This window comes from Ambystoma mexicanum, chromosome 5q (assembly GCF_040938575.1).
Source record: "Ambystoma mexicanum isolate Mex_15411 chromosome 5q, UKY_AmexF1_1, whole genome shotgun sequence".
NCBI classification, from domain to species: Eukaryota; Metazoa; Chordata; class Amphibia; order Caudata; family Ambystomatidae; genus Ambystoma; species Ambystoma mexicanum.
In genome coordinates, this window is record NC_090933.1 from 924,213,756 (window position 1) to 924,230,837 (window position 17,082).

General features: G+C 48.1%; 1 protein-coding gene across 1 annotated transcript in view; it reads left to right on the top strand.

Moving 5' to 3' along the window:
• Positions 1-17,082, top strand: part of SPAG1 (sperm associated antigen 1) — a 1,725,603-nt gene that overhangs the window by 1,531,010 nt on the left and 177,511 nt on the right. Inside the window, exon 16 of the mRNA XM_069621435.1 lies at positions 1,298-1,424. Coding sequence (XP_069477536.1) covers positions 1,298-1,424 — 127 coding nt within the window. The remainder of the gene's footprint in view (positions 1-1,297; positions 1,425-17,082) is intronic.

Below are 17,082 nucleotides of genomic sequence, written 5' to 3' on the forward strand. Positions count from 1 at the left end.
ACTTGAACAAGCTCTACAGGAAGGACTAATTCAAGATGGTAACACTTTCACTAATGCTCCATACTTTTGAGCTCCAGGATTAGTTTGTGTCATCCCAAGCACGAGAAGTACCTGATATTTGTGATTGGCAGCTCTCACTGTCAGTTTCAGGTCCTGCCAGTCTGGCTGTCCTCTATCCCGTTGGTCTTCACTATATTATTGTCAGTGGTGGCAGCCAGTCAAAGGAGGGAATCCATGTCTTCCCTTACCTGGGTGACTGGTTGATCAGGGCCCGCTCGCAGCAGTAAGACCCTTCCCCACCGAGGACAGAACCCAAAACATGTTTTTAATGCAAGCTGATGCACTCTTGTCTAGTCAGGCTTCTTTCATGGAAAACTGCTTTCCGTGTCGCAATCACCTATGCACGAAAAGGTAGCAAGCTCTAGGCACTGTCATGAAAGCTAGAGGAGTGGCATCTTCTCTGAGTCCCAACATTTGTCATATTTCAGGCAGCAACATGGTCGTCCCTACACACATTTGCTAGACATAATTGCCTGGGACAGTATCAAGCCTGGATGCCCGATTTAGCAGAGCAGTCTTGCAGAATGCTGTAAGATAGAATTTAAATGGAGTGGGAGGAAGGCTCTTTTGCCTTCCTCCTAAGAGATACTGCTATGGGAGTCTAAGATCAGGGGGCCGTAGGAGGCCTCAGTCAAAAGAAAAAATTACTTACCCCTGGTAATATTCTTTCTGATAGATGTTCCTCCCACTGATGCCACAAAGCGCTCCCAGCCTGCCCCTCAATAAGAGCGCCATCGTTGCTTAAATCTCTCTAGCATTGTATTCTGAATCGCTGTGTCTTTTAAGATTACCCATCTTGGAAGAGTATGAAATGAAAATTCCCCAACGCGCCTGTGTACACGAAAAAACAAGAAAACTAAGGTCACTGTGCCAGTTACTTATATCGACGCTGACTTCACATTAAGCTGTGACGCTGATGAATGTTGAAGAACCTTGACTCTGAAGCTGCACGGCACACCCTTGTGGCAAAAAAGGTGTGAAGTTTGCTGGGACTGATGCTACTCGGATTAGGAATCTGTGGGAGGCACATCCATCAGAAATAAAATTACCAGAAGTACTTAATTTCTTATTCATGAAGGAACTGAAGTAGAAGACATTTAAAGTGTGAGAATGGCAATACCCATTCTCAGAACTCCGTTGTTTCATATCCAGTATTCAATTACGAAGCTCAATCTGTTTTACAATTACTTTCTTTTTAATTTCCTTCTTTACATTGTCTGTTGTGCTTCTGTTGCAGAGCTCTCTGTTACTTGAAGTTAGACCAGTTTGATGAGGCCAGACAGGATTGTGATCGTGCTCTCCAGCTGGATGATGCAAATGTTAAAGCATTTTACAGACGAGCGATTGCCCACAAAGGTTTAAAGGTAAGAAAATTAGCGAACAAAATGTTAACCCAGTTTCCATTATTCTTTTCTACTTACAGGGTATAGCATTTCTACTTTTCCTAAAACATTGAGCAGTTCCCACCTGTTGTTCTGTTATCCTACTCTCCCCATTTCCCAACAGTTGGTCAATTTCTAGAATCGTTGACAAATCTGGAAAACATCTGTAAAAGATTGATATCACTTTTGAATGGGGCTGCTCATGTAGTCTTCCCTTGCGTGCAAGCCCTGCCTCTATAAATATCCTCACCAACTGCCACACCTTCTTTTCCGACGATGGCAGGGTCAGGAAAGCAGGTTCATGCTATCGCCTCTCCAGTTATTCACTGTGTTGTTGGTTTCCTGCATTTGGACACTCGCAGCAGTTAATGTGCATTCAAAAGGAATATCCGCTCTTCCATTTGCCATAAGTGACTGGTTTAAAAAGTTGCATTTTGTTACCTCAGACATTTCTCCACAGCTTACCCACGCCAAGCATGTGTGATGTGCCTCTGCGACTCCTCCAGTAAGTAACTGCAATCTATTTTTTTCTTTTTTTGTCTTGGGTGGGCTGGTCCCAAGGTCTGTTTTCCAGACACTGGCCACCTGTGTGGAGAGTTGCAAACTGTCAGCTAGGTAAGGAAGTGGTTTCTTATTGGTGTAGAGCAGATTCTCACAGCAGCATTTGGTGACATTGTGAAGGTTACGAACCCATTCTGCGATCTTCAACCTGATTGAGACTCATCCTAGGCACCCAGGCAAGCAAGTATAACTTGAAGTGAAAGCTCCAGTTTCCAGAAACATAGATCCTGCAGTATAGGATGAATGATTCAAACCCAGTAATGCTCGGAAAGGCAATGCAGATATGGGCATCCCACGTTTGACAACCAGCCCTTCTGGCATGAAGCATTCTGCATTAATCAGGTGTCTTTTTGGTGCCAAATCCTTCAGAACTGTGTATTCTCCCGTGGCAAGACCGGGACAGTAGGCAGGTGTCAAGCTGGCTATAACATGTGCGCTGCATACCTGTATTTCTCTTGGAGTCTTTCACAGAAATCGGTGTGGCCGTGGTGGCTGATGTAGAGGTTGTAGCACAAGGAGTAACCCAACCAACCCAGAGAGAGACACTTGCGAGCCACCTGGGACCACGCCATATGTCTCTTTTAGGCCTCCCATGTATTAGCCTGACACAGGGACAGTGCGGAAACAGGCTGATGGAAGTCTTCTGGCAGGTGAGGATGGGACAATAGCTCTTATGCGAATTAGGCAGGCCGTCCGGAAAAAAAAGAACCAGATGGGAAGGTGGGTATGAGGATGCACAGAGTGAAAGGCAGCAGAGACGGGGGTCAGGCTGGGAAAAGGAACGAAAGAGAGTCCACCCCGCAGCAAGGACTGCTATGGGCAAAGCCAGGGTACCAGAAAAGAGAAAAGGAAAACCTTTGGCAAGTGGTAGGGACAAAGGCAGGTGGGCACAACGTGTAGGAAAAGAACCACGGGCTGGAGCATTGGTGAACTGATCAGTCACAGAGCGTCAAGACTCACCGTCCTCATCTTTGTTCAGACTTTAATAGTCTGAGGCCCCCAATCGTTGATATGGCACAGAAAAAAGTTTCCCTGGTTACAGATACGCTCTGCCATGCTCTCTGTTTGTGGATTGGGACCAGACAGTTCCAGCCCACATCCTGCAGGCAAACACACATAGCCCTCCAGTAGCCCACCAAAAGCCTCTGCATTCTCAGGCACTGTAAGTCCATATAAGGATTTTCCTGGCCTCACAGGCCAGGAAGAAGGCTTACAGACAAGATGGTCTAAGAGCAAGCAAAAAATCTTGTGGCATGGCCATGTTTGGTCACTAGCCACAGTTAGTAGCCAAACACGGTAAACAGGGTAAGGCTAAAATGAAAAGCCCCAAATAATGGTAAAAAGTCACTGCTGCCACCAGTTTCTCCATTTAGCACACCTAGAGTAACCAAAATTCCTCTGAGTGTTAGTCTAGGGCAAATACATAAGTGTACTCCATTGTACTGCATTGTAAAATGCATTGTACAATGATAAAAGTTACAAAAGTGATACAAAGGTTTACAAAGTATTAACATTAGTATCAAGGCTAAGGGAAACACTGTTTCCCAGTACTAACAGCCTGAAAGACATGCCAGTTTCCTGTAGCAGTTGAGCAAAAGACTGTGTAGTGAAGCGAAAGGCTTCACTGCACTGTAAAAACAATAGGTCAGCAAAAGGTTTGGAGCTCCATAAAAATGGAAGGAAAGGTGCAGTAAAGAGAGATCTTTCCTAACAGCCAGGTTTGGGAAGACCCCTTCCCAATACCTAGAAAGGTTTAGGGACCACACAAAGCAAGATGGTAACTTGTGGGCCACTTTGGTGTGTGAACGCCTGAGAAACTTAGATGGGTGGATTAAGGGCTACAAGGTGAGCTCTTATGAAGGGATGAGGTGTCTCTTCATGCTAGAAAGTATTTTTGATGCCTGTTTCCCCCCAGAGCTGAGACAGCACCTTGCTGACTCTAAGGAGCTGGACCCCAACAGGCTAGCATTATCTGCTGATTTGTGGGTGGCCAACAGGGCTACTCACAAGGATTCTGGGGCTCCTCACAAGAAAGAGGATGGGAATAAGCATAAAAAGGATGAGATGAATCATTCCAAAAATCCCCCAACAAAAGAGGGCCAGAAACATAACAAGGATACATATCCCCCTAAACAACCTTGTAGGGCTAGTGAAACCTCTTGGCCCCAAACCAGAGGGAGGGTTATCAGAAACCCCCATTCCAAAAGGCATTTGGGAAATGTGTGGTTTGTGGTTCTGTTGACCATGTGAAAGGAGATCCCAGATGTGAGGGTAAACCTTCAGGGATCCCCTCTGCCGGCTTACCATTCACACATGATCTGGATATACCCATGACAGGGGCTAGCTTTCACCCTCAAGCTGATGAAACCATTGGTGTTCAGGCTAGAGTTGCATTAGTATCTCTGGAACTGTGGGAACACCAGAACATAGAGGTCTATAATTCCATTCCGGATAATACTATTTTTTTTTTTTTTTTTTAATTATTTGTATGTGTTCATTTAGAACTTTACAAAAAAGAAAGACGAGGAGATATCTTGCGCAGGGGTAACAGAGACAGAGTCCAGTGGCTGCACAAGGGATAGGGCCGTCAGCCCTCTATCCTCTGCATGGTGAGTTGCAGTATTTTGATTGAAGCTAGTAACCAGGAGTTTCGATCCCCTCCTATCAGTCTATTCCAACAGGTGTCTTCGTCCCACCCGTATTCTTCTGAGCTAAAGTGCTTTATGTAGGCCGATCTTAAGACTAGGGTTTCTGGGCACGAGATCAATAGGTGCCTGATGGATTCAGTTTCGGCGTGGTGTCCAGTCAACTCGTCGAAAAAAAACTGGTCGACTGCAATTTGGTCGACGCAATTTCGTCGAAAACCATTTCGCCGAAAATATTTTTTTATTTATATATTTATTTTTTGGGTTTTCGTTTAGTTAAAAAAGGGGTTTTTAGAGAAAAAAAGGGGGTTGGGGGGGCCCCCCCAAAAAAAAAAAAAAAGGGTTAAAATAGAAAAAAAAAAATTTTGACGAAATGGTTTTCGACCAATTTGCTTCGACCATTTGTCTGGTCGACCAATTTTTTTCGACGAATTGACTGGCAACCTTTCGGCGTTACACAGACGACATATGTTGGAGTCAGATAGGCCTCGGATGTTCAGGATCTCGTTTGTTTCCAGCAGATTTAGCCTGATTCTTAACATATAGTTTCTTGCTCTCCTATTTGGAAATTTTCTGAGATATTGCATCGGCTCGTTTAGTTTGGCGAGCAAGGGGGGAAGGTGGAGAAGGAGTTTATTTTTGATGACTAGGTCTTGAGTCTGGATCCAGTCTAGTTCTTTCAGTTTCTTGTAAACTCTCAGAGGGTTTGTAATGAGGTCTGCTTCTGTGCACATCACTGATTCTAAAATGGACGTAATTTTGTTTTTCCAGGTTTTTAGCATTTTGACTTTGCCGCTTTGTAGTTCTTTGTTCAATAGGCCAAAGATTTGCTCACTGTCGGCCATGATGCATTTCCTGAATAACCTAAGTGAGTTTAGGTTGACTGTTGCTATTAGTGACAATAGGCTTAGGATTGCAGCAATTGATGTGGACTTTGGAAGACTCAGGACTGTTTTCCAGAACTTGCTCTCCAGTTTTTGCCAAGTTCTTTCTGGGATTGTTGGCATAGCCTCGGCTCCATAGGTGATTGAAGGAACAACTTTTTTCTTGTAAAAGTCTATTACCGGAATGCACGAAAATTTGCCAAATTTTGTGTCAATCGCCTTTGCTTGGGAGGCTAGTTTCTTTAGCTTTATTTCCAAGGCAAACTGCATAGATATTTTGTTTTTTGAGGAGTCGATCTGGACGCCTAGATATTTATAGTCGGAGACCGTCTCAATCTCTTTTCCCTCGAGGCGCCATTTAAATTTTTCAGAGGATTTGTTTTTCTTCTGTCCTCCTTCCAGTATCATTATTTTTGTTTTTTCTTGGTTTATTTTTAAGTTGTTTTCAGCAGTGTAGCTCAGGAGATTTGATAGTTGTCTCTGGAGGCCGATCTGGGTCTGGTCCAGGAGGATTAGGTCGTCCGCATACAACAGGTAGCTTATTTTCGAGGATGCGAGAGACGGCGGGAAAGTGTGCTCCAGGTCTACTGAGTCGCCGTAATCGCCGATGTATGCAAGAAACAATGCAGGTGCTAGCGGGCATCCCTGTTTTACCCCTCGCCCAGTCTGGATTTCATCTGATAGATCACCTCTTTGGGAAAGTCGAACCCTGAGGGAAGTGTCCGTGTGGAGAGCTTTGATTGGTTGAAGTATTTCTTGTGGGCAGCTCCACCTCTCCAGTTTTTCCCATAAGCGGTGTCTGTCGACGAGGTCGAACGCCTGCGTAAGATCGATAAAGGCGATGAAGATTCGAGATTTTTTTTCCCAAGCTTTACTTTTTAGGGTACTGATCGCTAAGATGTTCGCCATCGTGCCCGTGTTTTTCTTGAAGCCCGATTGGTAGTTGTCGTTACATGGGGCTATTTCAGCCCAAGATTGAAGACGATTCAAGAGTAAGCTTCCAAAGACTTTGCCGATGCAATCCAACAGAGCAATAGGACGATAGTTTCGGGGATCAGTGATGGCCCCCTTTTTATAGATGGGAACGATGATAGCTTTTGTCCAGGACGGCGGCAGAGATTTCTGCTCAGAACATTTCTGAAAGATGGAGGCTAACAGTGTTGCCCATTCCTGGCAGTTGTTTTTCAGATCGATGTTTGAGATCCCGTCTGGGCCCGCTGCTCTGGAGATCTTCAGTTTTTTGATATGATTGCTGATTTCTTGTCGGTCATCCAGTTGGATCCAGGCTGGCTTCTGGTCTGTGGGATCCCGGCAGGTGGTTTGAGCGGGGGCTCGGAAGACCGAGGAGAAGTGCGTGATCCATTTGTGCTCCGGCATGGCGTTGATTGTGGAATTGTTTGTTGAAGGCACTGCAGATTTCAGCAAAGACCAAAATTCTTTGGCTTTGTTGCCATTGATGGCTTTTAGCATATTTTCGGCGTCTTGTTGGTATAGTCGGTGACAATGTTCTTTCACCCATGATTTATAGGTTGCGATTGCCGATTTTAGTTTTTCTTTATTTGACAGATCGTTTCCTAATTGTCTTTTGAGTTTTTGCAGCTCCCTTCGTTTTGCCACCAGGGTGGAATCATAAGCATGCTTTGGAGGTGCAAAGGCCGGGGCTTTCTGTTTTACGTTCGTTCGGTGTTTTAACAGCAGAGGTACGTAATCAAGACTCTTTACGCCCTTGGGTCTATCTTCCCCGGTGTAGTTTGCCAGCAGAGATTTAACCGCTCGGGTTGTCAGGTTTAATCGGTTTCCGCGGGCGTTTGATTCTACTTCCATGGTATAGAGTTCGGGCGCCTTGTGGTGGTTTACCAGAGACATTGTCAGCTGATTATGGTCGCTGGCTGTGGTCTGTCGGACTTCGAAGGTTTGTACTTTGCTCAGAAGGGGTCTGGATACATAGATGTAGTCGATGGTCGCTTTTAGTGAGCCTTGTTCCCAGGTCGGCAGACGATTTTTATTTGGGAAGGCGAAGTTCAGGTTTTCGAATTTTCTAGAGGACATCAAGGAAGACCATAGGTGACCTCTTTTCAATGCTGTTGTAATTTGCGAGGATGCGTCCAATGTTCGCACTTCCTTGGGGCATTTGGCGTTCAGGTCGCCACAGATGATGATTGAAGAGACCTGACGTGTTGCTTGAATTTCATCGATCAGGTTTTCTATCATTAGGAGGTAGGACTGGTGGTTTATTGCCGCCGGGTTCCAGTAGGTGTTAATCACCACTATTTGTGATGGACTGGAGGAGGGTTTTTCAGCCCATTCGCATAGTACTGCTAGTATTGAGAGATTTGCTTGAAGGGTAGACTTAAGGGTCAACCCGATTCCCTGTCGGCAGGCCAGAAGGAGACCTGATGTCGGCCGACCTAGGGCTCCTTTGTTGGCTGGGGCCAGGATTGTGTCGTAACCATCCATAGCTGGATTTTGTCTGAGCCAGGTCTCTTGAAGGCAGATGATGTCGAATGAGGCTAAGTTTGCGTCACCCGTTGTGGTGAGATGTAAGTGACCTCTCGTGTTCCATGAGCAGAGATGTAGTGATGATGTAAGCCGATCGACGTTCCGTTTTCCCATGGGTTCTGCTGGGTGGCCTGCGAATTGCTATTTGGGTTTAGACCCGTGTGATAGGGCCTTTGGGAGCCAGGCCCACAGCTCCTGTAGTTTCGCGGCTGATTTTGAGACTGTAGAGGCGCTTTCTGTTTGGGCTCTGATGTTCGTCCTATTATTTTCCGCCATAGACACGGTCTTAGTCAAATTAAGTCGGTCTACTTTTGGGTGTTGAGACTTCGAGGACGTCGCTTCTAAGGGCTTGTTCGGCTTGTCGCACCTAGGGATGACGAGTTTAAGTTCTCGATGGCTCTCAAGTGACTTTGAGGATGAATTTACCACTGTTCGGGTGAGCTCTGAGAATCTTTGTGGCTCCGCTTTCTGCTCTTTCCCAGAGGTTTTGTCCTTTCGGGCCGATTTTCTTTCTGGGTTGATTTTCTCCCTGCTTTGCCGATTTTGAGGATCTCTTTGCACAGTATAGCCTAGCGCAGCCAGGTCGCTTGTTGCGTCCGCAATTTTCGTCTTTATGTGCTTCGAGATTGGGTAGATATAGGCTTTCGCTCTTTCATTGGAGTGGTATGGGTCAATGATTTTTAAATCGGTGGACTTGATCTTCCGGAGGGTCGGAATCAGGTTGAATAGCGTGAGGATCCCTCTTCTATTCAGTATGATGTCGTCGTCATTTTCAGCGTGTTGTTCAAGCTTGATCGGGGACTCTCTTATGGAGTCAGGTCTTTTCCGGTGTTGTTCAGTCCTTGAAATAAAGTGGGACCGCAGATGTTGCCCCCTATTGTCAGTTTTTCTTGATTCCGAATGTGTATTTTCTTTGGACTTTTGGTGGAGGTCCTGAGTTCGTCGTGCCTTCTGTGGGCTGTATTGGGTGCTAGAGGCTGACTTTTTGCAAGTTGACCCCTCGCGAGCTGGAGGATATGTGAATGACACCGCTCTGGAGCTCATTGGGCTACGGGAGGTAGCAGGTTTCTGACAATGGAGGAGTTTCCTGCGCTCTTCCAAGGTGATAAAGTTGTATGGCGAGTCCTCTTCTGACGACTCTTTTGGGTTTTCTTTTTTTGCATTTTAATCCACTTTAGGTGAAAAGGACTGTGGCTTTAATGGTTTAGGCGTTTTCTCATTTTTATCAGGTGGTGGGTCTTCGGTGTCTTCGAGGTGTTGAGAGATATTCATCAGAACCTCATCTTCTAAGAAGTCCTCTAATGATCTGGGGGAGGCTTTTGAGGTTGATTGGATGGCGGCCGGACTCCGGGCCAAGGATCTTTTTTCCTCTTTCTTTTTTGTTGACCGTGAATTTAATCGTGTTGCTGGGTTTTGATTCTGGATTTCGGCTTTTCCCCCACAGGGATTGTTTTTTTTTTCCGGTCTCGTACCTGTAAACAAAGGTTACGAGGGGTCTATCGCGCTCACTGTCGGATTCGAGGGGAGCGAAACATTTACTGTTTCATCTGTGATGACAATCACCTCTTGTGGTTCAGGAATTGGTAAACCGGGGTCCAGTTGCTTGTTGAGGAGAGTGCTGGAGGGTGAAAATGAATGTTGTGCTGAGGAGATTTGGCCTCCCAGTTTATCCCCCACGCAAGATGGAATGGGGAGGTTTGCCGTACGTTTATGGCCTATTTCTGTGGCTAGCTTTAGGGTTTTGAATTTGTCGTCTAAAGCTGTGATATATCCTTCCAGAAAAGTTAGTTTCGAGAGCATTGTAGCTTGGATCGCTGAGTTGTCTTTCAGATTTTCGTTGATGCCTTCATATAGTTTGGTAAACGGATTCATTGCAATGGTGATAGCTGACATTATTGGAAGAAGGTCTCTCTTATGTTGCGTTGCAGGCTCCATTGGCGAACCCTGGGGTGGGGGACATTGTTTAGGAACAGGCGAAAGTGAGCTGGACTCGTTTAAGATCCGTCTTACTGTGGGCGAAGGAGGTAGATCAGGTGGGCCACCACTGAGTCGCCCTGGTAGATATGATTTTGGAGGGAGGGCGGTTGAAACTCCGTCTTGCCTGGTGCGAGTCGGCCGTTCCTTGATTAAACTGGTCGCTACTACTTTATTTGAGAGCGTTTCAAACTTATGGTCTGTTTGCGGGGGGGGTTGGCTTTCGTGGTTCGGTGGGTTGGTCTTGAGATGACTGAGGCCCTGTCTGTTCTGAAGTTTCGGATGGGGCGTTTGATTTCGGTTGGTTTGACTGTAGGGGATCTTCACTGACTGGTTGTGAGGCTTTGAGGAATGCCAGAGCCGAGTTTTCCCTGGATGGGGCTAATTGCGTCGTGACAACAAGCTTTTCTGTGTGTACGATAGCTCGGTTGAAATCTGTGGTTTGTTTCGGCGTAATTTCCCTGTTAGATGTATGCTGGGACCCCGATATTCGATGTAGAGTCGGGTCAATTTGCTTTACTGATTTCTCCTGTAGGGCCTGTTTCAAGGGAGAAGCAGATTGTATGTCGTTTGCAGGGTTTTGATGTTGAACACACGGGTTTGTCGGGATGATTATTTTCCTCGCTTTTTCAGGTGGTTGGCATGTTTTTATTGCCTCCAGTATTTCCTCATCGGTAAGGTCCGCTTGCCTGGAGTGAGGCTCTGGCGCGAAAGCATGGAAGAAGTCAGTTACGAGGGTAGCGACCGATGGTTTTGTTGATTTCAAGCCCCAGGGTTTTTTTGATGCTTGGCCATTTTTTTGGTTTTTTGACGTATGTAGTCTAGTTGTGCTTTTTTGTGGTTTTTTTGTAAGTTTTGGGGGAGTTTTCTTCCAGGTGGATCTTGAGTTTCCTGTGTCAGGGGACTCCGTCTCTTTCCTGGTGCGTTTTTTTTTGTTTTTTGAGTCCGCCAGGGACGCGGGCAGTGGTGGCGTGGACTCTTCCAGAGCTGGGGCCTGATCTTCATTTCCTATAGTCCCTGAGGCTCTGTGCTCGTCTGCTGAGTGGCGAGGAAAAACTTTTGGTGACTTACTGGGATGCACTTGAGGTTTCATTTGTGTTGACGCGTTGGTGACTTGGTTTTCCTTGGTTGTATCTGCGTGGCTTTCAGAACCTCTGTGCTCTACTGAGGAGTCTGTTGGGCCATTTCGTGGCGGGCGAGGTGGTTGCGCGTCCTCCTCGGCGGTGGATGTGGCCTTTTGACCGTCGAGCCCTTCCCACTGTGTGTCACGTCCTGCCGTGGGGTGGGCGATGGAAACCGGCTCCTCCCCCAGAAAGGCCCGCGGGTGCGCAGCCTCTTTCGGGGCCATTTTCGGGGAGGCCGTTGCCGAGGGAGCAGGACTTCGCTCTTCCTCCAGGCCGCTTTGCGGCGTCCGATCCGCGCTCTCTACCAATGCGGGCCCCTTCCCCCGCTCCCGGTCCTCGATCCTCCCTCCGGAGGCCATCGGGTCCCGGGGCTGTGGGGGTGGGGGCCGCGGGCGAGAGCGCGCTTGGCGGTTGCTGGTGGAGGTCATGGCCAGGACAGGAGCTCATTGGCGCGGGCACAGGGGCGCCGACAGGTCGCCCTCAAGATCTAGGCTCAATGGGCCCGGCGCCGGAGATACGGCCTCTGATGTCCGCCGGTGCAGGTCCTCTGCTTCCTCTGAATTTGTTTTTTGGTGAGTTGTTTCGGGTTTTGATGTGCTAGGCCCGGGTTTTTCTAGGAGGTCCTGTTTCCAACGGGCGTTTGCGGTTGTACCTATTAAGGTTTTTAAGTGTTTATGGGGTGGGCCCAGCAGAAGTTGAGGTTGTACGCTGTGGAGTTGTAGGCTTTTTTCTGCAACGGGGCGTGGGTACGCGCTTCGAAGCAGACGACCCTCCTGTATATCCGTGGGGTCTCGGTCCGTGGTTGTGACTATGGAGGTGGGGTCCACTGATGGTGCCGCCATTTCAGTTGTTTCAGACGTGCACAGACTGTCACAGACTGCAACTCTACAGCCAACTCCGCGGCCGCTCCGCGGCTGGGTGGGGGTTTTATGGGTCCTCCCACGTATGAGGCTAGACACAGTAGAGAGACTCCTGTCTCTGGAGAAAAGGTTTGGAGTGACTGCCACAGACTGCAACTCTACAGCCAACTCCGCGGCCGCTCCGCGGCTGGGTGGGGGTTTTATGGGTCCTCCCACGTATGAGGCTAGACACAGTAGAGAGACTCCTGTCTCTGGAGAAAAGGTTTGGAGTGACTGCCACAGACTGCAACTCTACAGCCAACTCCGCGGCCGCTCCGCGGCTGGGTGGGGGTTTTATGGGTCCTCCCACGTATGAGGCTAGACACAGTAGAGAGACTCCTGTCTCTGGAGAAAAGGTTTGGAGTGACTGCCACAGACTGCAACTCTACAGCCAACTCTGCGGCCGCTCCGCGGCTGGGTGGGGGTTTTATGGGTCCTCCCACGTATGAGGCTAGACACAGTAGAGAGACTCCTGTCTCTGGAGAAAAGGTTTGGAGTGACTGCCACAGACTGCAACTCTACAGCCAACTCCGCGGCCGCTCCGCGGCTGGGTGGGGGTTTTATGGGTCCTCCCACGTATGAGGCTAGACACAGTAGAGAGACTCCTGTCTCTGGAGAAAAGGTTTGGAGTGACTGCCACAGACTGCAACTCTACAGCCAACTCCGCGGCCGCTCCGCGGCTGGGTGGGGGTTTTATGGGTCCTCCCACGTATGAGGCTAGACACAGTAGAGAGACTCCTGTCTCTGGAGAAAAGGTTTGGAGTGACTGCCACAGACTGCAACTCTACAGCCAACACCGCGGCCGCTCCGCGGCTGGGTGGGGGTTTTATGGGTCCTCCCACGTATGAGGCTAGACACAGTAGAGAGACTCCTGTCTCTGGAGAAAAGGTTTGGAGTGACTGCCACAGACTGCAACTCTACAGCCAACTCCGCGGCCGCTCCGCGGCTGGGTGGGGGTTTTATGGGTCCTCCCACGTATGAGGCTAGACACAGTAGAGAGACTCCTGTCTCTGGAGAAAAGGTTTGGAGTGACTGCCACAGACTGCAACTCTACAGCCAACTCCGCGGCCGCTCCGCGGCTGGGTGGGGGTTTTATGGGTCCTCCCACGTATGAGGCTAGACACAGTAGAGAGACTCCTGTCTCTGGAGAAAAGGTTTGGAGTGACTGCCACAGACTGCAACTCTACAGCCAACTCTGCGGCCGCTCCGCGGCTGGGTGGGGGTTTTATGGGTCCTCCCACGTATGAGGCTAGACACAGTAGAGAGACTCCTGTCTCTGGAGAAAAGGTTTGGAGTGACTGCCACAGACTGCAACTCTACAGCCAACTCCGCGGCCGCTCCGCGGCTGGGTGGGGGTTTTATGGGTCCTCCCACGTATGAGGCTAGACACAGTAGAGAGACTCCTGTCTCTGGAGAAAAGGTTTGGAGTGACTGCCACAGACTGCAACTCTACAGCCAACTCTGCGGCCGCTCCGCGGCTGGGTGGGGGTTTTATGGGTCCTCCCACGTATGAGGCTAGACACAGTAGAGAGACTCCTGTCTCTGGAGAAAAGGTTTGGAGTGACTGCCACAGACTGCAACTCTACAGCCAACACCGCGGCCGCTCCGCGGCTGGGTGGGGGTTTTATGGGTCCTCCCACGTATGAGGCTAGACACAGTAGAGAGACTCCTGTCTCTGGAGAAAAGGTTTGGAGTGACTGCCACAGACTCATACTATAGAGCATTATAAGGACAGCGTACTTGTAAATGGTCAAGACACCCGCCATTAGAGACTCTGGGGCCAGTATAACTGTGGTAGATGAAAGTTGCTAAGGCTCCCAAAAGGCTTAACAAGTTAGCAGGAGGTCCAGTCCAAATGTGCCCCATACTGTCAGCTTCCATTAAATGTAATGACATGACTGTTCAAATCACTGTAAGTGTCCAGTCTGAAGTGCCAAGTAGGGTACTCTTGGGCAATGACTTGAAGGCCTTGGGTCTAGTTTCCAGCACCCCAAAAGCCCCCTTCTAAGAAGAGAAGAGAGCTAATCAGGATTGGAAGGGAGGCAACTTTAAGAGACCTTCCAACTGAGACCAAGGGGAACCCCAGAGTCTAAAAAGGAAAGGGCCCCAAGCCCAAAACTTCCTCAAGGAAAAAGATTCCTGTAGAAAACCTAGAGGTCACACTTGTGACCCCACCGCCGGCTGAGGCTGAGTTGGTGCAAGAAGAATCCCCAGAAGACCCATCTTCTAAAAAGTCATAGGTGGGGGAGATTCAACCCTGTCTAGGAGATCTGGATCCAAGAGACCATCCTGAGCTTCAGACTTTGATTGCAGAAGGTGGACCCTCAAGGACAGACATCAATAAGGGACAAAGAGAGTATCCCTTTCTAGAAGGTCTGTGTTAGCATCCAGCTTCCCTGGGTGAAGGGCAAGAAACTGGGACGCACAGGCTATACTGGGAGGATGAACTCCTCAACAGTAAGCCTATGGAGTCTATTCCAGGGGACCTCCGGAGACTGGTGGTACCCCAAGAATTGAGATCCAAATTCCTATAGTTAGCACATGAAGTCCACCTGGCTGGTCACTTAACTTTTAAGAGGACTTTTAAGAGGACCGAGGAGAGAATATCATTGTACTTTTACCGGCCCAAGGTGGGTGCTGACATTGAGAAACATGTAGTAGTTGCCACACTTGCCAGTTATCTTTTAAAAGTGTAGCCAAGAATGTGGCACCTTTTAGTGCCTCTCCCAGTTGTTGGAGTTCCTTTTGAGAGGGTGGGGATTGACATTGTTGGTCCCCTAGACCCTCCCACATCTTCAGGCAACCGATTTATATTTGCTGTGGTAGACCATGCTACCGGGTATCCTGAAGCAATACCTATGAGAACTGTACTGCCCAGGCAGTGGCTAAGGCCCTCCTTGGTATTTTTACCAGGGTAGGTTTTCCTGAGGAGGTTATCTCAGACAGGGGGACCAATTATATGTCCCACTACATGCAAGCCATGTGGAAAATCTGTGGAGTGAGCTACACGTTCCCAACAGCCTACCATCCCCAGACAAATGGGTTGGTGGAGATGTTTAATAGAACTATGAAGAGCATGGTGGGTGCTTTAGAAGAACCCCTTAGAAGAAAGTGGGACTTTCTGCTGCCATGCCTTCTGTTTGCTTATAGAGAAGTCCATCAGGAAGGGGTTAGCTTCAGCCCCTTTGAGCTCCTCCATGGTCATTGGTTAGATGTCCATTGGCCCTAATCATGGAAGGGTTGGAGAGTGTTCCTTCCCACAAGCCAGTGAGAGTCACTGACTATGTGTTAGGTCTCCGAAGGAGAATGACACATGATGACAGAAGCTTCTGATAACTTGAAAGCAGGTCAGGCTCTGGTTAAACATTGATATGACCAGAAGGCCAACATGGTTGAATTTACTGAAGACCAGCTAGTTCTAGGTATGGTACCTAAAAGGCAGGGGGCCTTGAAGGTTGTGGGCAAACTTGCAGAGGTCAATTATTTGGTGGACTTGGGCAATCCCAAGGAGGCCCCCAGGGTCTTTCACACCAACCGCCTAAAGGCGTATGTATCCAGACCAGACCTGGGACCTTTGCTCTTAGCATCCGATCAAGAGGAGAGTGAACCTCTACCTGACCTTCTATGGGGAAAGCCTTTAGATGGGAAAATAGGAGTTAATCTATCTTCTGATCTGACTCTGAAACAACAGGATGAGTGCAGAGGTCTGTTAAATCTGGACCGTTGGTTTGACCGGTGAAGCCCTGCTGCTGTGCTGAAACTCCAAATTCGCCTCGACTAGAGAAGCCCTGTAAGGACGACTTCTCCCCTTGAGTTGGTGGGACCAATCAACTCCAAAGTAAGCCCGTCTGGACATTCTCTCGAAGCTGGTTGTATTTCCACTGCTGCCGCTGCTGGAACCGAAGAGCCAGGGAGAGGAACACCAGATTGTGTGCGTTGCTTTTAAGTTGGCCAAGAGTTCCAAGAAGATCCTCCAGACTCCCAGGAAGCAGGACTGACTGAGCCTGAGCCACCTCAACAGAGTGCGGGACCCCAGATACAAGGAAAGCCCATCTTGACAGCCAAGAACCGCAGTGGTGCTATTTGCTGAGACGCGAGGAGCTGAAACTGCAAAGTCCCGCTGAATAGAAGTTGGTCCTTTTCTGTTGCCGATCGTCCCATTGCAGTGCAGGAGTCCTCCAGACGGTACTCCCTCTTGTCCCCACGACTGAGGCCCAGGAACACAGGATCTGCAGAGCTGCAAAGGAACATAAGACAGCTGGAACCGTTTTTTTCTTCTGACCAAAGGTACTGTACAGTCTAAGAGAACCTACCTCTTGTTGTGTAACCTCACTTGTTCTCAGTTGAGACTTGTCGTGGTTGCTTCTGTAGAGTTGCTAACTGCTTCTTTACCTCACAAGCCTAATCAGCTTGTGGCCCTGCATTGATTCTTCTTTTCTACACGACTTCTAAAACATTGTGCAAGACTTTTACCTATCTATAAGAATTGCTTCAGTTCACCAAGACATTTGTCCAATTGACTTTGGCCTGGCCCACTGAATGACTCTTCTTCCCTCTGACTTTGTGTTTGGTCTTCCTTCCAGGAAGGGGGTTAACTTACTTTGCATTGGGGGTTTCCAAAAGTACTTACCTGCTTCAGAATATTTGTGAGATCTCTTGTTTAGTTCTAATAACATTTGCCTTTGACATTGATAAGTATTGCTCTAAATGCAACAGTGATATATTAATGTCCACAGTGTCCTAGCTATTTAAGTCACCTAAGGATTTACGAAGTGTCTGTGTGTCATCCCAAATGGGTATTTGCTGATTTAGAGAAACTAAGAGTGTGTATTTTGGAGTGTATTTGTGTGTTACTATTATAGTGCCCCTTCTGAAGAAGGCTTACTCAAACAGACTGTAAATTAATAATTGTTTAATCAAGAAACCTTGACTGTAATGCTTATCACTGTGAATCTCTGTGTAACTCCACTACTGCTCACATTGACCCCTCTTGAGATAAGCGTGGCTGCTCAATCACGCTACCAACCTGTGTAGTACAGACTTATACCAAAGGT